Below are 20,727 nucleotides of genomic sequence, written 5' to 3' on the forward strand. Positions count from 1 at the left end.
TTTCTTGCACTTCCTCAGCTATTCTTTTCTCGTTACCAATGAAGCATTAATGAAATGCGGTTTTATTGATGTTGTTTGCTCACAGTTCACTATGATTTCTATATAAATCCAAGTTTCGCCAAAGAAATGTTTTTATTTTCTAGATTTTATACTTTTGCGTGATCAATTGTTTGGTATTTTTGTACATGGTACTCAACTTTTAAAGAAAGATGTGAATTCAAATATGTTTCTATTTAACTTAATATTTTCACAATTTAAATATTATTTTCATATTTTGGTGAATGATGTCATTGATTTGTTATCGGAAGAAAATATGATAATAAATATTCACACATAAATTTTGATCTCGTTTACCTGAAAACGCAAAAATTAAACACAACTTTCTCTAGTTTTTTTGTTTTGTTAATGGTACCTACACATTAGTATTAAAACAAAATTAATTAGGAGTGTTTATGCGTAGATTTAGCTTGAGTTTCATCAAATATGTGACTGGACACAGTTAAAATAGGTTGAGTTTATATTTAGAAAGAGATTAAGAAGAGAGAAGTATGTTAATCATAAATTAAATGTTAATCCCAGAACATAAATTTTAAATTATGTTAATCATATACATATACAATTATATGTTAGATCAACCCGTTGAACTAGTATGATCATTAATAGAATCATTAATCGAGTTGGCTTTCAGAACATTGCATAAATCTGGTTTCAAGAGTCAAGATTTATACATGTCTTGAACCCGATTCTCTTGATTTAAAGAAAATTAGAGAAAGAGCTAGAGTGAGGATCACTTCACTTATTGAACTACTTGACAGACAAAACTCACAAGCCAAAATAGTTGTTAAAAATTCATACAAGTTCATTAATTCAACTGATCCTTTAATGTAAGTGGCTCCTCGGACAGACAGTGACATGCAAGAGCAATCTAATCTTCCTTACTGTGGGTAAAGTGGCATCTGAAAAAAGAAATAATGTAAAAGTAACCAAAAGCCACCACTGAAAACCACAAGTTTTAGATGAGATCAAAGAAACTCAAGAAATTGATCTAGGAAAGTTCTTTGGCAGCAGCAATGACAGCTTCCTTGGTGAGACCAAACTCCTTGTATATTTTTCCTGCAGGAGCACTTGCTCCAAATCGATCAATGCCAATAGCCTTGCCTTTGCTTCCAACAATCTTTCCCCATCCAAATGTTGATCCTGCCTCAATGCTAACTCTAGCTGATACAGCAGCAGGAAGAACACTCTCCTTGTATTCCTCTGACTGCTCATCAAAAAGTTCCCAGCTAACAAAAGAAACAACTCTCACAGCTTTCCCTTCCTTTCTTAGATCCTCAGCAGCAGCAGCAGCAATTTCCAACTCAGAACCAGTTCCAATCAGGATAACATCAGGCTTGTTACCTGATGAGTTGTCTGAAATGGTGTAGCCACCCTTTTCAACTCCCTCTATAGAAGTTCCTGGAAGTTGGGCCAACTTCTGCCTTGAAAGTGCAAGAATTGAGGGTCTCTTCCTGTTAACCACTGCAACTTTGTATGATCCAGCAGTTTCATTGCCATCAGCTGGACGAAGCATCAGAATATTTGGCATTGCCCTGAAACTTGCCAAGTGCTCTATTGGCTGATGAGTTGGTCCATCCTCTCCCAGCCCAATGGAATCATGAGTCATCACGTAAATCACTCCAGCTTCACTCAGTGCAGAAATCCTTATGGCAGCTCTCATGTAGTCCGTGAAGACAAAGAAAGTTGCACAGTATGGAATGAATCCCGGGCTATGAAGAGCAATGCCATTACAGATTGCTCCCATTCCGTGTTCTCTAACACCGAATCTAACATTTCGCTCTTCAGGAGTACCCTTTTGGAAGTCTCCATACGATTTCAACAAGGTCATGTTGGAAGAGGCCAGATCCGCACTTCCACCAATCAGACCAGGAAGAACCTTAACAAGGGCATTTAGATTTTGCTGAGACAGATTTCTTGTAGCATCACCTGGGCTTTCAGGAGTGTATGTCTGCAAGTTGAAATCAAATCAGAAGGGTTGTCAATAATCACAAACAATTGATACAACTCAAGTTTTATTTTATGTTAACACTTTGAAGGCTATGCTTGAATGAAGATGCAGCTTGAAAGAGTAATGATTATAACAAATCATGGAAAAAATCAGATTTTTCCTAGTTATGAGGGCACCACCATCATGCAATGCAACTATACTGATCATATATACCGCAATAGAAGTTTGTTATTTTACTCACAGGAAGTGCTTTCTCCCAACCAGCTGGTAATTCACCAGTAAAAATGGCCTTCAGCTCTGCAGCTTCCTCACTGTATTTCTTCTCATATTCAGCAAACTTGGCATTCCACTCAGCTTCAAGTTTGGGACCATCAGCGACATGGCGACTCCAATGTCTAAGGAAAAAAAAAGTAAAGAAAGTTACATTCTAGATCTGAAATCTCATCATACTAATAGGAAACAACACATCTCTAACTCCTCATCCACACTTTTTAACGTCTTCTGGTACATGGAAAGGTTCGTATGGCCATCCAAGATTCTTCCTTGTAGCATCCACTTCTTTAGCACCTAATGCACTTCCGTGAACACTGTAGGAGTTAGCTTTGTTTGGAGAACCATATCCAATGGTAGTGGTTACCTGTGAAACAGTAATCACAGATGAAAAGAAAACTGATAAAATACCCCAAAGAAAAACATATCAAAATGCTTTGTTTTTGCTTCAATCATGTCATGTAACTAACCTTAATCAAAGTTGGTTTGTCTTTGACAGCCTTTGCTTCCTTGATGGCTGCACGGATTTCATCATACCCTGTATTTCCATTCTTCACCCAAATCACATGCCATCCAAGTGCTTCAAAACGTTGATCAACATTCTCAGTGAATGCAATCTCAGTGTCACCATCAATGGAAATGTGGTTGTCATCATAAAATGCAATAAGCTTCCCTAGACCCCAGTGACCAGCAAGTGAACATGCTTCATTCGAAATTCCCTCCATCTGACAACCATCACCCAATATAACATACCTGCAAGAGCAAATAAAGTGAAAAAATCTCATTGACAACACAACAGGCATTGCAAGGTGCATAAATCACAGTGTAGAGAGAAGGGTGTGCACTGAACAAGATATAGTTTTCTCACGTGTAATGGTCAACAATCTCATTGTCAGGCTTGTTGAATCTTGCTGCCAAGTGTTTCTCAGCCAGTGCTAATCCAACAGCATTGGCAATTCCCTGACCCAAAGGACCTAAACAAATTACGAGGATAAGCAACACAACTCAGCAAAAAAGGCTCACTATGATAACATAAACTAAAGAAACATCTAACCTGTGGTCACTTCAACTCCAAGTGTCTCAAAATTCTCAGGATGTCCGGGAGTCCTGCTTTCCCATTGTCGGAAATTCTTCAGGTCTTCTTCCTATTACGTAACCCAAAAACAATACATTCAGCCATTGAAGATCGCATAACTTCAAAAGCTTTAAAATTATGTTTCCATCAAAAGTCATTTATTCTCGGGAATATTAAGATACATACACCACCTAACAACTTACCAAAAGAGTTAACAACAAATGCTATGCGAATTCCAAAGTACTCAAAACTGTTCCACCAATCAATTCATCATTATGTTTAGATACAGATAACAACATACATGACTTCAACTTTCTTGCACCGAGTCCAACGATTTTCACATTATCAATCAATGAAAAAATCATATCAGATATGACTTTTTACTATTTAACATAAAAGTTCACGAACTTAGCATATATGATAAAATGTGATCATTCATCTAAATTACATTGCAAGAGCAGAGTGAAGCAACACAATGTACAAATGCAGATTGCAGGAGGATCAAAATTCTCAGTCACATAATCAAATCAGTGTGAATAGTAAAGGACTAAAAAAACTAGCGAAGAAATGAAAACCAAGGAACCAACCTGAACACTGTCATAGCCTGCAAGGTGAAGAAGAGCATATTGGAGCATGCAGCCATGTCCAGCAGACAGAATGAAACGGTCACGGTTGAACCAAGTGGGGTTCTTGGGATTGTACCTCATGACTTCATCGTAGAGAATGTGGCCCATTGGAGCACAGCCCATGGGGAGACCAGGGTGGCCAGAGTTGGCCTTTTCAACTGCATCAATGGCCAGAAAGCGAATGGTGTTGACGGATTTCTCGACCAGAGAAACCTCAGTGGTCTGGTCCAGTGTCTCAACAGCAGTGGCTCGAACAACACTGGTGGAAGCACCCCTTCTGCGTGAAGCTGCAGAGAAAGTGGTTGCTTTGCATGGAGGATGAGACTTGAGGCCAGAGAATGATGGGAAGGAGAGTGAAAGACGATCAGAAGAAGAGCCATGAAGGTAAACAGCAGGGGCCAAAAGGGCCTGAGAAAGATGCAGAGAGGATGAGGATGCCATAGCTTTTAAGGTTCAAAAGTGGAAGAAAAATGAAAGTCAAAATGAGCCACTTAGGTGAGTGGCTGTTGAGTGTAGTAGTAGTAGTAGTAGTTGAAGTGATGAAAAAGAAGAAGAAGAAGAAGAAGAAAGTGTTGATGATCTATAGAGTCCTTGTTCTTGCGGTCCACATGTTATGGACAATCTTAGCCTATGCTTCTGGCTATCTTCTTCCCACTTCTCTGCCTCTCATATTTTCTTCATAATTTCGAGGATAACAATTTATACTGTCATATTATACTTTTTTCCATCTTTTCTAATTTTTTAATAGTATATTCCCATCTTATTCTTCCTCTAAATATTTTCATCCTTTCCATAATAATTGATGTCTGCGTACATGCATCTAAAATTATTTTCCAACATTATTAATATTCTGGTCCGTTACGTGCTTTGGTTTGACACATGATAAATTCACAGGATAATTCATTCAAAAACTCATGAAATCAAATTTTGTAGAGCAAAGTAAGTACACGAGTCTTCTTCTTTATTTAAAAAAAAAATCAATTTAAATGTAAAAAAATATAATTAATTTTTAATCGATCATAAATATAAGTAATTTTAATTTAATAAAACAATTATATAAAAACATTTTAATAACATAAACTTTCATAGAGATTTAAATAAATTTTATTATTTGCTTATATAGGAAATAAATAAATTTTATTATTTGCTTATATAGGAAATACAAGACGTTGAAATTCATACCTAAATAAACCTATTTAATTTTTCTTAGTTAAACATATTTTTAAAATTTATATTGTGTAAAAAATTTATTTACATATGAATCAAAACTAAATTAGACATTTTAATTTGAAATTTTAAAGTGATGAATTTATGAATAATAATTTTATAGATTTTTTTATTATATTTTTTTTAATATATAAAAACTTAAATTTATACTTAAATTTTATTAATTTTTTATTTTTCTTTATATGTATAATAATTATAAAAAATATTGAGAATTTTATTATAATTAATTTTTCAATATTTTCACATTTTTTTATACTTCATGTTTCTTTTGTGACGTTTGGAATTTTATTCCAATATATTACGTACTAATTTATTGGATGTTATAAATTTTTCTTTTAAAAAATTATAAAATTAATAAATAAATTATAGTTAATAATAATATTAAACTATATATTATACATTTTACTGAGTAACATAATAATGAATATGATATAAAATTGATTTAAATATTATAAAACTACAACATATTATTATACTATACAATAGAATATATAATTTTATATGTGTATATAAATGATATTATTAATTAATTAAATTTTGGATAAATTCATTTTAACTTTGACACTAATTTACTTAAAAAATAATTTTTGAGGTTGAATTATATTTTTTTACCTCCACTTAAAAGATTTCCTAAAAAAAAAATTTTTAAAAAATGAATCTAAACGTTAAAACATTATTACAACATTCTATAATCATCAAAATATTATTGCAATAATTTTACTAGAATTCTCAAAACGCGGTTCGATCCGGCCCAGCCCACCACGGGTTGGTTACTTAGTGAACTAATCTAATCTGGCTCACTTATTAGTGAACTGACAAAATTTAAACCCGACCCGACATATCACGGGTTGGCACATTAACTCATTTAATTATAATTTTTTTTAAAATAAAAAATTATAATTTTTTTAATTTAAATCTAAGTAAATTTCACACTAAAATAATATTAAACTCTAAAGACAATTCAAAATAAATAAAAAAAGTATCATGCAATCCAAGCGTAATCCAAAAATATGTACAAAAAGACGAACAAATAAGTTTTTAATATTGATAATTTTTGTATCACTTGTCCATTTATAATCTTAGAGTATTAAATAGATAAATCTATAATATATTTTTCTCTTGAAACATCTTTTTCTTTATCATCATCTACAATATAACAAAAAATACTAACTAATAATATTGAAATACAAAATAATAAATAATTAAATTAAATTAGGTGAATTGGTGAGCCAATCACGGGTTCAATCAGGTGAGTCGAGTTTTAAGTAAGTCGGGTTCAAAACTAACCTCCATAAAAAAGTTTCATTTTTTTCAAAACCAACTCAGCTCAAACCTGTGGTGGCTATAATTGACCCGCGGATTACGACCCATTTTGACAGTACTAAATTTTACAAACAATGAAAACTTTTTATTTTGAGAAAATTATGAAAAATAATGTAAATCTACAGTATATAAATAATAAATAGTGTAAGATGTTATAAACTAGTTATATAAAATTAAATTATATTTAAGAATTAATTTCTTAATATAAATTAAATTCAATATGAGTTATAATTTATCTTAATAAAATTTAAATTTTATATATTACATTATATTTTGTGTAGTTTTTTTTTTAGTTTCTAAAATTGATTTAATTTTCAAAATAAATTAAATTCACCAAAAAGATATAAAATTTTTATCATTTTGCCACTTAGTAATTTGTATAAAATATGAAATTAATTAGTCTAACAGCTAACTGGAAGTTTTGAGTTAATGAATTCAAGCATTAGATTGATTAGATTTTACATATCGAATGAATGATAGGTATGTTGAAGGAATTAGAAAATTTGGTGTTTTTATATAAAGAAAAAAGAAACGAAAAACAGAGTGTGTTTTATCCTCTTTGTTTAGATATTTAGATAAGGAGAACCACAAATCTTCACCACCTATGAGTGGCAAATATACTTTTCAAAGATAACGGAAAAATAATAATTAATCACTTTATTGTGTAAAAGAAAAGATGCAACTCATTTATTTTAACGTCAGATGAAGACTTTATTATTATTATTATTATTATTACTAGTCAAGACACATGTCTTTTCTTTCTATACTTATTTTTAATTTACTTTATTGAATTCGAATTTAATGTATAATTTTAGTTTATATTATTAATATATATGTAGGAATATTAATTGTACGTGGTGGATAGTAGTTGAAAGATTAAATTTTTTGTTTTTAAATAGAAATTTAACAATTATAAGTTATAAACAAAATTGCAAGGGAATATTCACGAGTATCTTAAGAATAATTTAAAAAATTTATATAAATATGGATAGATATCTTTAGAAACTATTATTTTATAAATAAGATAGTTATATAATCATATAATCATATATATCACACACACACATATATATTATAATTTTTATTTTAATCTTATAATTATTATTGAACTATTAATAATTATATAAAAAATAAATAATTGTCTTTATTAATTGTTGTGAATAATTTTTATTAGTTTATCTAAAGTCACAATACATGCCTATATATTAACGGAATACAATATATATATATATATATATATATATATATATATATATATATATTGCCTTTGTAATTATTTATTGAGTTATTATTTCTTTTTCATTATCTTAATATTAATTTATTCAATATATATTGTCTTTGTAATTATTTATTCAATGTAATAAGTATTATAATTTATATATTAAATATAAATATAATTATTCTAAAGCCAACAGTTTCTTCCTTATTTTCATAAATTTCTTCTTGCACTTTCATTAAATTTTGGATTATACAGTTTAAAATCTAAATTTTATATTTTAAAATATACAATTTATAATATATATTTTTCATTTTGGATTTTAGAATATACAATTTAGAATAAAATTTTTTATATTCTGGAATACAAACAAAAATACAAAACATTATATTCTGTACTCTATCGGAATACAAATTGATGGGAGAACATTGAAATTATAGAGGTGCAGGAAGAAATGGGCTCTAAAGCCTTAAGTAAGCCCCATTGGCCCTTTACGATGATGAAGCCTAAATGATTGATTTGTGGTACTTCGGGGTGAGCCCAATTATTAAAGCTAGAAAAAAAGCTTGTGGTATGAACGTGTGAGAGTGCTCCTGGTGTTTCGGTTTCAATTTGGTGCAACGAATGATGTTGAGGAGGAGTTCTATATCCTCCTTCTGTTCCCAATTTCTCAAATCTTCTTATTCTCACAACCTTAATCATGCGCGTTCCTCTTCATCTTTATCTTCCTCTTCGAATCCCCATCTCATCACTTCTTCTGCAACTGCACTTCATATCTCTTCCAAAGCTACCACCGATTTTGCGTCGTTGAGCCGCCACTATGGAAGGTGCTATTGGGAGCTCTCCAAGGCTCGTCTCAGGTCTCTTTTCCACCAATTCAACTCCTATTCATGCTTTCTTTGCGCGTTCTCAGCCGTTGTTTTCTTTTTCTTTTTCTTTTAATTGTATGTATCTGTGCAAATAAATTACTTTTTAGATTTAGGATATAGAATTACGATCTCAATCTCCAAGAACATTAGAAGAAGATTTTGTGGACTGGAATCGTTTTGTTTGTAGAGGATATGAATAGCCTCGTTCCCTGTGTTGGAGATCCTCAGTTTACCACCACCAGCAGCAATTTCCAACTCAGAACCAGTTCCAATCAGGATAACATCAGGCTTGTTACCTGATGAGTTGTCTGAAATGGTGTAGCCACCCTTTTTAACTCCCTCGATAGAAGTTCCCGGAAGTTGGGCCAACTTTTGCCTTGAAAGTGCAAGAATTCCCTTTAAGATTCCCGGAAGTTGAACTATCATAGACCTATAGATATCCAATCTTGTAAAACTTTATGCTCAAGATGTCTAGTTCCAACAAGGGAGGGGTTTTGGAGGTCTTAAGTCTACTAGTCATATGTAAGTGGGAAACAATATTCCATAAAAGTCGGATTCTCATGGAAAACCAGTCTCACGAACCAAACATAACTCTCCTGGGATTAAGTACCTACGAGAACCCTATAACGAAAGTAATCATACTTGGACTTAGTACTATGGATGCGAGGTTTAATGAGTGTAATCGTACTCGTCCACTTAAGATTTCTTAGGAAGTAAGAGAAGGGAAAATATCCATCAAGAGATCTTTTACAATGGATCTAGGTATGTTCTTGAACCCTTCTAACAATATAATTTTGTGAGAATCATAGATCCTTAGGTTCTTATAAAATATCCTTATAAAATAGAGTAGTTTCTTGAATTGAATTGGAATGTATAATAAATATTTCATAGGGACCTTAGGATCTATGATTCTCACAAAATTATATCGTTAGAAGGGTTCAAGAACATACCTAGATCCATTGTAAAAGATCTCTGGATGCATATTTTTTTCTTACTTCCTTTGATGGCTTTCTTAATGATATAGAATGTGCCTGGATGATGTTTTCTTCTGTCAAAGAACTTGCCTTTCTTTGTTCAGGAACATAAACTTTCTCATTCACAGAAGAATTGTAATGTAACTTCTAGATAGCTTTTGAAATATTTATTAAAGTACCATAATATATCCTTAATGGAGTGAAAAGAGAGGGAAATGATTTTAATAACTCTACAACAATTCCCATAACTTCAATATATTTATAATCTAATAATCATCACATTAGAAACCTTCACATTAAAGTTATTCCATAAATTACATGAACCAATATTAGATTAAAATAATCTAACATTCTCCCACTTGGTTCATGTAATGACTTGAAGATTTAACATTAAACTTTAAGTGCACACTATACATTGAACTTATCAAGTCATTATCATTCATTGACTTAAGCTAGAAGATTGGATCATAGCAGTTGCAAGTTGTCCAATAACAAGATTTCTTCCATGTATCAAATCATCTAACTTAACTTTAATGAAACTGTAATAGATATCATTAATCTCCTTTCAAAGATACATTTCGTCACTTCACTAAATAAAACAATAACGTATACCAGGTAATGTGAATGATAGAATAAACAGAAACATCTATAATAGAAATCACAAGTGTCAAACACTATAAGCATTACAACCATGATGTATATACATACACCAAACTAAATTGTTAACAAGGACTTATCCATTATATCCATTCTTTCAACATGGCCAATGAATGTCATGGGTGGTAAACCTTTTGTTAACGGATATGCTATCATTAAGTTTATAACAATATGTTCAATTGACACTCTATTTCTGTAGTTCCTCTTTTATTGATGAATACTTCAAATCCATGTGTTTTGTTCCGTTTGACTATTTATCATTCTTTAAAAAGAAAACAACTGTAAAATTATGACAATAAATCCTCACTAGTATGACTCTATTCTTTTAACAAACAACCTTTGTAACTAATCATTTTTAACTCAATTCTAGCATGCTTGTGGTTGCAACATCTGGGACTGGATTTGTCTTGGGGAGCGGTAGTGCTGTTGATTTTTCAGCACTTTCTTGGACTTGCTTGGGTACCATGATGGTTGCTGCATCTGCTAACTCTTTGAATCAGGTTGGTTCCTGGAAGAGAGGAGATTATCCTAATCTAAATTGTCTATTGTGATTAATTTGTTTTCTGTTTTTTAGTACTTCTGTTTTAGAGTGTAGGAGAGTACAAGAGAATATTCTACAGTCTCTTACATATTTTGTCAACACAAGATCTATTATATAGTTGTGTCTGTTTTAGGTGTTTGAGATCAATAATGATGCTAAAATGAAGAGAACGAGTCGAAGGCCACTACCCTCAGGACGAATCACAAAGCCTCATGCAATTGGCTGGGCGTCCTCTGTTGGATTAGCGGGTACAGCTCTGCTAGCAACACAGGTTTTGAAACAAATTTTGCTTACATTGTTCGTTGTATGCTTTTCTTGTGTAACTTGTAACACTATGAATGAATTTCTTATCAAATGTTTGATATGCTTTGAGTGGAGGGACTTACATTGAAAATTTATGACAAGGTTATTCCAGACTAATATGTTAGCTGCTGGGCTCGCTGCTTCCAACCTAGTCCTGTATGCATTTGTGTATACTCCCTTGAAACAGATTCATCATGTAAATACATGGGTGGGAGCTGTTGTTGGCGCTATTCCACCACTTTTGGGGTAAATTATGTACTGTTTATATACCTTCCTATGTATTGTGAACTTCAGAATGCTCGAGGAATATGTTACTATTAGTTTTTTTTTTTACTTCGTGTAAAATAAATCCATTTGAAGTTAAGGTGTTCCACACAAGACTGATATGGCGAGACTCAATTCCATTGCCAAAGAAGAATTTTATCTGATCAATTCATTGATTTTCTATTGGTTGAAGTATTACTTGTTTAATTGGCACAGATTAATTGTAAAGCTTAACCCCCTGTGTTTGCTGTCTTCTACTTATTTGCTTGAAGGAATAGAAAATTGTTAGTCAAATTGTGTTAATGAGTGATATGTTGCAATTCAATACCTAACTACTGGAAAACGAGCTTCAAATTTTTGGAATTGGAATTAGTCTGTTATTGTTTCTTTATTAGTGTTATCTCACTTCATTCACCATGTGCATAGGCATGTGCAGGTTTATTTTCTGCCCTCCATCACCTCTTTGTTGTTGATTTTCAGATGGGCTGCTGCTTCTAATGACATTTCACTAAATGCAATGATTCTTCCAGCTGCTTTGTATTTTTGGCAGATACCACATTTTATGGCCCTAGCTTATATGTGTCGCAGTGACTATGCTGCTGGAGGGTATGCTCTTGTATCTTCGTTTGTTTACTGTGGAATTTTGATTCATACAACTATTTTGGTGTCCCCCAATAATATATTTGTTAAAGTGGTAGGTGTTCGTATTGTTTGTCTAGTTAATATCAAGCTAAAGTTCTTGCTGATGTAAACAAAAAGAACTGAATGACTCTGATATAAAATCCGATTCAAGACAAGAACTTTTTCTTTTTTTTCTAAAGTTATGGGGACCCAATCACAAATTGAAGTACAAGGACCAAGACAGTTTTTAAAAGAAAGTATAGGGAATCACAAGTTAATTTTTCCAAATTTATATTAGCATTTAGCTTACAAATTACTTCTTTTTGTGCCTCATTAAATATGGACCTTGGTACATTGATTGCTGCATGTGGTGGTGAAATAACCATACTCTTAATATATTTCTCCTCCAGTTACTTATTTCTAAACTATGTACACTATTCTTTTCATATTGGCATGCGTGCGTTTTGTGTTGCAAGTTTAGGTTTAAGATGTATTCTCTTGCCGATGCATCTGGTCGGAGAACAGCATTGGTGGCCTTAAGGAACTCTATATATCTAATCCCTTTGGGGTTCTTGGCATATGATTGTGAGTTAAATGTTTCCTTTCTCTAGAAACACTTGTTTGTTTTTTTTTTTTGGAGATTTTTAATCTTAATTTTGGTATTCATTGAATGCTTTGACAGGATACGGATGCCTTTTAAATCTAATCTGTAGTAGAAAACTTCTCAAGAAATCTTTAAATAAAGTTCTGAACTTTGTTGTTTTCAAAGTTATATGTATTATTGAATATTTTGTAATTTGAAAAATAAAAAAAAAGTATAATTTTAAGCCAATCAAGAATATACCTTTCAATCTAAGAATTTTAAGCCTTTTTCGTCTGTGGACATGGGGTCAGACAGAGAAAACTGAAAATATATTCAGTGTCTTGTTCTGTTAAATAACTTTTGATGCCTGTTTCACTGACTTGGCCAAAAAGCTGAAAACCTTAATCCTATGTCAAGAATATATTAGAATGAGGATATACAATGATAATTTATGGTAGATTTTAGTTAAAAAGAAAATTGAAATGGTAAAATGTTTTCACTTTCCCTTTAATATGAAATTTTTTGTCGTAAGGAGAATGTTGACACTCATGTTTCTGCACCTTGAACAGGGGGCGTGACTTCTGAATGGTTTTGTCTGGAGTCCACGGTACTTACACTTGCAATAAGCGCTGCAGCATTTTCATTCTATAGAGACCGTACCAGAGAAAAAGCAAGGAGAATGTTCCACGCCAGTCTCCTTTATCTCCCCGTGTTTATGACTGGGCTTCTGATTCACCGTCGCTCCAATAGCGAACAATTCTTAGAAGACAATGCAAAGGGTTTTGTGAAATCTGCATCTTCCGGGGAAGCATTAGAATTGGATGATAATAATGATAATCAGAATATCAAGGCCAAGCGTCCATATTGGACTGAATCACGTCCTCCTGTAGCATATGCCTCTGTTGCTCCATTTCCCTTTCTGCCTGCTCCTTCATATTGATAACTATTTTTTGGGCCAAGTTTTGTTTGGTTTATTCGATAAATTTATTGAAACGGTATTCTTATTGGTGTTTAAGCTGTTAACCTTGTTTAATGTTCTACACCATGAAAATTGCAGACGCAGCTGTGATCTGAAATAAATGAGAATTTGCTTCCCGAACAGTGTATATACAAAAGTGTATATACAATCGTTTTTTTGTTTTTTTTATTTCGATGTTATTGTTTGCAATTTTCTAATCTCATATGTCCTCGTTAGCAGTTCTCAATCCAAACAATGACATTTGGGTTGTTTCCTTTGTTCAGTAATATATTCATAGGGAGCATTATTTAATGCTAGAAGATATCTAAATGTCATTGCTAAGTTCAAAATTTGTGATAAATATACGAAGAACTTTCTTATTGTTAATTATTATATTTAAAAAATCATGATTTTGTCTTTAAAATATGTTTAATTAGATCAAGGGAAAGTAAAAAAAAAATGTGTATTCAAAACATATGATATTATAACTCTTAATAGGAAAAAAAAAGTATGTATATTAAAGAAAAAATAAATTATACTCAAAATCTATTTATAAAGTAAAGTTTAAAAGAATAATGATATTATATATAATTATTAATTATTTAATATAATAATATTATTTTTTATTTTATTATCAAAACTTAAGAAAATCATGGTTGAGCAGGAACACTAGCAGACTATATACTACAACAGTCTAAACTGAGCTAATTATCATTTCAGAGTTCATATTACTTTTTAACAAACAAATCTGTACAGTAATTTTTTCATAAAATTACTTCATCTATTATTATATAATTTTTGTACGTATACAATTTTACTTCTACTTTTATTTTTTAAATAACAGTTCTCTTAAATTAAAATAATTATCTTACTAGTTTTATCTTTAAATAATCTTCAATATAAATTTAACTATTTTTTAAATTAAAATAATTATTTTATTATTTTACTTTTTTAAATGATTGTTTATTTAAATTAATCATCTTTTGCTTCTAAATTAATTATGTACGATTTAAAACAAGTGTTTTCATTAATATATAATATTTGAACAAACTAACCCACATCATCATATTTGAATAACATCCACCAAACTAAAACACAACCATCATAAGTAATATTTGAATTTTGACAAATGAATAATGTAAGAATAATTTAAAAAAGTTGAACATTACCTATGAGATAACACCCTTTAAGCAACTAATCTGATACTAAAGCTGAAATAAATTACTATCAATTAAATGAAAACTGTAATTTTGGAAGTGATGAATAGTTTCAGAGGGGAAGCAAAATCCTTTTAAGCAAAATATAACTAATATTTATTGTTTACCATATATCAATGTCTTTTGATATCAAAACTTTCTTTTCTTATAACAAATATTAAGGCATTGTTCTCATGTTAAGTGAAGGAATAAGATCATCAAGTGAGAAAAGATTGATAGTTACTACAAAAAAATATTTAATGTTTTTTTCTCAGCAAAATATTCAATAGTTAGACTAATAAGATGAATTAAATTATTATAAATTATCTTTTATAATTCCAATAAATTAAAATTTTCTTTTATGGTAACATTTATAAAATTTTAAAAAATTATAAATGTACAAATATATAATTTTTTATTAAATAATAACATAGCATTACATTTTTATAACTTTTGCAAACCTTTTTATATCGATTTACAAAACGAATTATTAATTCAATATTTATAAGTTATTGCTTTTTATATTCATAATTTTATCTGTAAATAATGATTGGAATTCAACCTTTATAACATATGATAATTTATATATATATATATATATATATATATATATATATATATATATATATATATATATATATAAATAAAGTGAGACATTGAATAAAATTTGATTGTATAAAATAATGTATCAAAATCGTGTTAAGAATACACAGTTTTTATTCAAAACAGTTTTAAGTTATTGTGAAAGTGATTTAAATAAAAGCATTTTAAATTAAAATAGTATAATCTTAATAATATAATTTCAACTTAAAAAAATACACTAAACTAAATTGGTATGATCTTAATATGATTTTAATTTAAAAAACGTCTGTCATAGTATTACCTCTCATGAAGTTGTCAAGATGGTTCTTGAAAGAAGGTCGATCGGTTCTATATATATTCAGAAAATTAATGTTAATGTGCTAAGTGAATTGGTTTGTGATGAATGCTCTCCAAGAAAAGCAAAAAGAAATATATACCATTTGTGAAAATTCAACTAATTTATAATAAAGTCTTGGTCTGCATACAAACATCAAAGTCTTATTTGCAAGGTCTTGATTGTGAATTTATGTCTCTTCTATTTTTTTAATGTAAAAAGCTTTTTTTTTCTAATATTTTTAGATTTTATATTCGTCTTGAGGAATTTTTTCTGTAAGTTATTTAATGTTTAGGTCACAACATTACACACAAACGTATTTTTGTAATTGACTCTTTATTTATTTATATATATATATATATTATAGTAATTTTGTTTTAGTCTTATTTTATTAGTTTGGATCTAGTAATATGTATTTTGATTTTGATTGAGATAAAATTGGGATTGATAGTTTTGATTTTTTATTTATTTAGGTAAAATATTATTTTATTTTATTGATAAGATAGATTAAGTAATTATTTTTATTTTGAGTGGGTTAATATTTTGTTTTTAGTTTTCATTATTTTTAGTCGGTTCAAAACTCTATTTGTACCTATTTAAAGGTTGTTAAGGTTTAATGAAAATAACCACACTGAATTGAAGAGTTCAATTATTTGTGTGTTAAGTTTTTTTTTTCTTCTATGAAGTGGTATAAGAACGTTATGCTTTGAGTGTTACGTGAAGGAAAATAATGAGTGGTTGAGTGTTTTGTGAGAGAGATGATAAAGGTAGTCAACGGAACGAGTGTGTCACAATTGTCGGGAAATATTAATTACGACAATTGGTGTCTGCAGATGAAGGTTCTTCTTGAATCCCAAGATGTATGGGACATAATGGAGAACGGGTACAATGAACCCGCGGAGGATGAACATCAGACAATGATCCAGATTTCTCTGTTGAAAAAGACACGGGTCAAAGATAAACTGGCTTTGTACTTTCTGTACAATGCAGTGGATAAATCGGGGTTCGAAAAAATAGCTAATGCAAAATCAGCAAAAGAAGCCTGAGAAATTTTGGAGGTTGCGTATAAAGGTGACAACCAAGCTCTCATAAGGGAGTTTGAACAGTTGAAGATGGGGCCCAAAGAGCAGGTAACCGAGTTCGGGTGGAGAAGGTGGCCAACCAACTCGACAGGAATGGAGAACAAATGTCACCTAACCAAGTTGTGGGAAAAGTTTTGAGATCCCTCACAAATTTTTTTGAAAGTATCGTGTGCGTCATTGAAGAACCGAAGGACTTGTCAATTCTCACTGTGGATGAACTTGTTGGGTCATTAGAAACCCACGAACAGAGGAGAAAGAGTTGGGATGTTCAAGTTGAACTTGTCAACCAAGCACGACAGACACAATTTGACTCGAATGAAACTCGAATTACTCAGAGTCGCAGTCTTGGAGGCCGAAGACGAGGTGGACATGGTCGAGGTTATTTTGAGGATGATAATGAAAAGCAAATCGGTCAACATAATTAGTATGGTCGAGGACAAGGAAAGGCCGAGACAATCGATCAGGAGTGGTAACCAGGTGTGGGATGATGCACATAGAAAGTCAAATAAAGGATGAAAAGTTTGAATTTATGGAAGAGTTTTATTACGATAAACTTAAATTTTAAGGGTTAATTAGTAATTTTGTTTGAGTCTTATTTTATTAGTTTGGGTCTAGTAATATTTATTTTGATAAAGATAAAGATAAAATAAAGATGAATAGTTTTGATTTTTCATTTATTTAGATACAATATTATTTTATTTTATTGATATAAGATAAGAATAGATTAAGTAGTTATTTTTGTTTTGAGTGAATTAATATTTTATTTTTCATTTTTATTATTTGTATCTTGTTTAAGATCTATTTACACGTATTTATTTAAAGGTGAGGAAAGTTTAATGTGAGGAAAGTTTAATGAAAATAACTGCAATGAGTCCAAATGTGTGTGTCACTTTTCTTTTCTACATTATCAAGTACAAACGTAATTTTGCGATTTGAACGAGACTCTCGCCACCATGGATCCAAGAAGGAAAGGTCAAAGATTTGTGATGACCCCGTCATGCAATGATTTTGTTACTGTTAAAATTCTTCTAAGTAAAGATTATGATATCAAAGTTTTCGGGGTGATTGTAAGTCTGTAATGTAACTGTGACCAGATTACAAGATATTTATCACTAAATTTCTGCAGAATAACCTTAAAATCCTGCTGATATAAACGATTACTTTATAATGAATATGGAGTGGATTAGCAATGTAAGAATTTCTCTCCTAAAATAAGCACAAGGAATAGTACTGCATCCTTCATGGTTTAACCTGACAACGTCAGAGGAGATTCTGCAGTGAACAATAATCATTTTATAGAATAAAATTGAACAGAATCCATTATATTATGTTCAATTCCCAATTACATTACATCCATTGAGCTTAACTTAAGAAGCAATAACCCCTTTGGTGTGACATCAGCATTAGCCATACCATCATCTTCACTACCACCTTTTCTGCATGAATCGTCATCCACAGCTTGTTCATGACATCCCTCAACCACAGTTTGAGCATAAAAAAACTTGTTCATCCCATCAATCTCCTCTAAAGTACTGTGCTGTGCCATGGCTAAAATATCCACCATGAAACGCTTCTTACATTTCCCTTTCCGCCTTCTGCGTTTACATTTCACTGTTTTTAATGGCGGACTGTTATTATGAAAATTAGTAGAACCTGAGAGAGAACATGTCTCTTCTGGCTGTGATGAAGGGTGGTGGTTGCTGACTTTGTAGTTACACTCTTGTGGCACTTCAGCATTGCAAGAATCAGTTTCTTTGCTGTTGTTATCATTTGGAGAATGCATTTTGGAGAAACCATTGAGTGGTTCAAGTGGTGGCAACAGCTCTTTCTCCATGAGACCACTTTTAAGACACAACTGCAAGTGCTTCTCTTCGTAAGGCCAGTTTTGAGAGATATTTCTGTCACGACAGGCAAGAACATACTGCCTGCAACACAATTTGTAATGTATCAGTGATCCAGAAAATAATCTTTTGTTGTTTATTTCCCTATAACGTTTAAAGAAACCTCCAACCTAAAACTTAAAGAAAACACACCTTTGATAAAATTCACAAAGAGAAATGCAAAAGGAAAACATAAAACAAGAAAAGGAGTTTAATTATGCACAGAGAATAATCATAATCTTAACTTGTGTACTTGTATTGGAAAGATGATAAATAATCTACAATCAACATATGATTCACACTCTACAAGCTCAACATCATGCAATCGAAGAGATCAACCTAAAACTAGAACATGCAATAATTGATGACATAGTATTGAAGGGAAAAAGTATAATCTCATTCATAAATTGAAATGCATAGGTATCTTGTTCAATTACATACCTTATCGCGAAGGGCTTTACACCAGCTTCAGATTTCGGAACCAATGGTAGGTTTTGGTTTTGGTGTTGAGACATCACTCACTCGGGAGACTGCAACTTTGCATGTGGATCACAAACTGAACTCTCTTAATCAATATCTAACCACAAACCATGCAATCCCAGGTTTGGCCTATTACCACAGGAATTCTATAGATAAGATGCCGAAGAAAAAACTCCATAAAATGACCAGGTGCAATACCCTATGACACATCAAAAGTGAAATTAGATATTGACAGCCACAAAATCTGCATGTGGGTACGCAAAAGATGGTCAATTTATGGGCAGAATAACAAGAAAAGAGATCAAAAGATGAAACGCAGAGAGAGTTGTAGAAGGAAACGAACGGCAGAGTGAGGTAAACCTTGAAGCTTGAAATGAAAAGAAAGGGTCACAGAAATGGCGAGAGATAAATGGGTAGGGTTTGGGTTTCAAGAAAACGAGCATGGCGAGACGAGAAACACGATTTGAGTGATTGAAAAGTTAAAGAGAGAGAGATATAAAGTAAGCGAAGCATGAGGAACTGACTCAGAAGAAACGAGGTTGTCTTGCTATTGTTGTTGTGTTGTTTGTTTGTTTCTCGCTACAAGCCTTTTTCTTTTTTCTACCTTTAATTTTTTAACTATTTCTAATAGAGTAATAAAAAGAAGGCCTTTTTATTATTTTTTTAGTGAACTTTTTTTGCTTCTGCTGCTATTCATACTGCACTAAAGCTTTAGTGGCATCTTTAAATAACACCACGAAACAGGGCATCCTCTTAAACTCGACTTATCCTAAACCATGAGTGCACTAATCTCATCTATTCTTATGCCACAAACTCAACTATGAAATTTTGGTAACGTGCCAATTTACAGAAAATGAATAAGATCATAAATGGCTAAAGGAGGTTCATTGAAAATATAATTCCAATCATAATATAAGAAATTGACATCATTTTTTAAGATAATTATAGTTAATGGGTCTTTCAAGTTTATTTCAAGTTTATATCGTACTTTACTTTTTTATTTCTATTGAACGTGAAACTTTAACTTACAAAATCCAACCTCTCCAAGGAAAAAGTAAATAGTTTAGACTTTCACTCTTTAAAAAGGTAAACGTTAAGTGATGGCCACATGTGATATATGACATCCTATCCTATATCTTATGATGATTTTACGTTCATATTTTGAGTTTAAAAGCTTAAGTTTAACCATAAAACAGACATAAGTTAGTATTTCGAATTTCCTATGTTTGACTGGTTTCAGATCAATACAATATATATTCTGACATCATAAACCGGCTAGAGCAAATTTTAGCAGAACTTGGTGTAGTTGTTGCATCAAGATTTGGAGGACCTAGTCTGGTTAAGTGGTGAATAAGTTTTCTACTATTCTGCAGTAAATTGAAGTGGTTAAAGGTTATGCAACACTGGACAAATTTCTGATATATGATAAAGCGAAGGACTGAGACAAATGATAAGATTTACCAAATGTAATGATGCTTTCAACTGTTTGATCGATGTCAAAGTTATTAATTTCCTTTGTTGAATATTTTACCATTTGTGCTTAGCCTTTTTCATTACAATGTTGACAATGAAATTAGAAAATGTTGAACTTTATGTATGAATAAGTTATACATCAGCCAATGCCTTTTTTCAATAATGACATATATAGAGAGAGGTTACAT

At 31.3% G+C, this 20,727-nt stretch overlaps 3 protein-coding genes across 3 annotated transcripts; 1 reads left to right on the plus strand and 2 right to left on the minus strand.

The window, feature by feature from the left end:
* Positions 1–776: 776 nt before the first annotated feature.
* On the minus strand, positions 777–4,633 carry LOC108326142 (transketolase, chloroplastic). Its single transcript, XM_017559443.2, has 7 exons — positions 3,938–4,633; positions 3,330–3,420; positions 3,144–3,249; positions 2,746–3,028; positions 2,494–2,642; positions 2,247–2,400; positions 777–2,005 (listed from the first exon to the last, which is right to left on the minus strand). Exons 1-7 carry the CDS (start codon positions 4,415–4,417, stop codon positions 1,046–1,048), a joined length of 2,223 nt encoding a protein of 740 aa, XP_017414932.1. The 5' UTR covers positions 4,418–4,633; the 3' UTR covers positions 777–1,045.
* A 3,640-nt stretch (positions 4,634–8,273) lies between these two features.
* Positions 8,274–13,669, plus strand: LOC108326394 (protoheme IX farnesyltransferase, mitochondrial). The gene is made up of 7 exons (XM_017559886.2): positions 8,274–8,602; positions 10,613–10,742; positions 10,917–11,054; positions 11,199–11,332; positions 11,831–11,956; positions 12,453–12,556; positions 13,124–13,669. Exons 1-7 carry the CDS (start codon positions 8,367–8,369, stop codon positions 13,492–13,494), a joined length of 1,239 nt encoding a protein of 412 aa, XP_017415375.1. The 5' UTR covers positions 8,274–8,366; the 3' UTR covers positions 13,495–13,669.
* A 4,275-nt stretch (positions 13,670–17,944) lies between these two features.
* LOC108325660 (uncharacterized) lies at positions 17,945–19,613 on the minus strand. The gene is made up of 3 exons (XM_017558754.2): positions 19,427–19,613; positions 19,028–19,265; positions 17,945–18,631 (listed from the first exon to the last, which is right to left on the minus strand). Exons 2-3 carry the CDS (start codon positions 19,099–19,101, stop codon positions 18,049–18,051), a joined length of 657 nt encoding a protein of 218 aa, XP_017414243.1. The 5' UTR covers positions 19,102–19,265; positions 19,427–19,613; the 3' UTR covers positions 17,945–18,048.
* Between the last annotated feature and the right edge of the window lie 1,114 nt (positions 19,614–20,727).

This window comes from Vigna angularis, chromosome 3, assembly GCF_016808095.1.
Source record: "Vigna angularis cultivar LongXiaoDou No.4 chromosome 3, ASM1680809v1, whole genome shotgun sequence".
NCBI classification, from domain to species: Eukaryota; Viridiplantae; Streptophyta; class Magnoliopsida; order Fabales; family Fabaceae; genus Vigna; species Vigna angularis.

Coding starts and splice junctions, on each gene's coding strand:
- LOC108325660 (XM_017558754.2), bottom strand. CDS start 19,101: ATGTCTCAACACCAAAACCAAAACCTACCATTGGTTCCGAAATCTGAA. Junction 18,632..19,027: donor GTAAAGCCCTTCGCGATAAG/GTATGTAATTGA, acceptor ATTGTGTTGCAG/GCAGTATGTTCTTGCCTGTC.
- LOC108326394 (XM_017559886.2), top strand. CDS start 8,367: ATGATGTTGAGGAGGAGTTCTATATCCTCCTTCTGTTCCCAATTTCTC. Junction 11,055..11,198: donor CAGCTCTGCTAGCAACACAG/GTTTTGAAACAA, acceptor AGGTTATTCCAG/ACTAATATGTTAGCTGCTGG. Junction 11,333..11,830: donor GCTATTCCACCACTTTTGGG/GTAAATTATGTA, acceptor GTTGATTTTCAG/ATGGGCTGCTGCTTCTAATG.
- LOC108326142 (XM_017559443.2), bottom strand. CDS start 4,417: ATGGCATCCTCATCCTCTCTGCATCTTTCTCAGGCCCTTTTGGCCCCT. Junction 3,421..3,937: donor CAGGCTATGACAGTGTTCAG/GTTGGTTCCTTG, acceptor GTTACGTAATAG/GAAGAAGACCTGAAGAATTT. Junction 2,643..2,745: donor ACAAACCAACTTTGATTAAG/GTTAGTTACATG, acceptor ACTGTTTCACAG/GTAACCACTACCATTGGATA.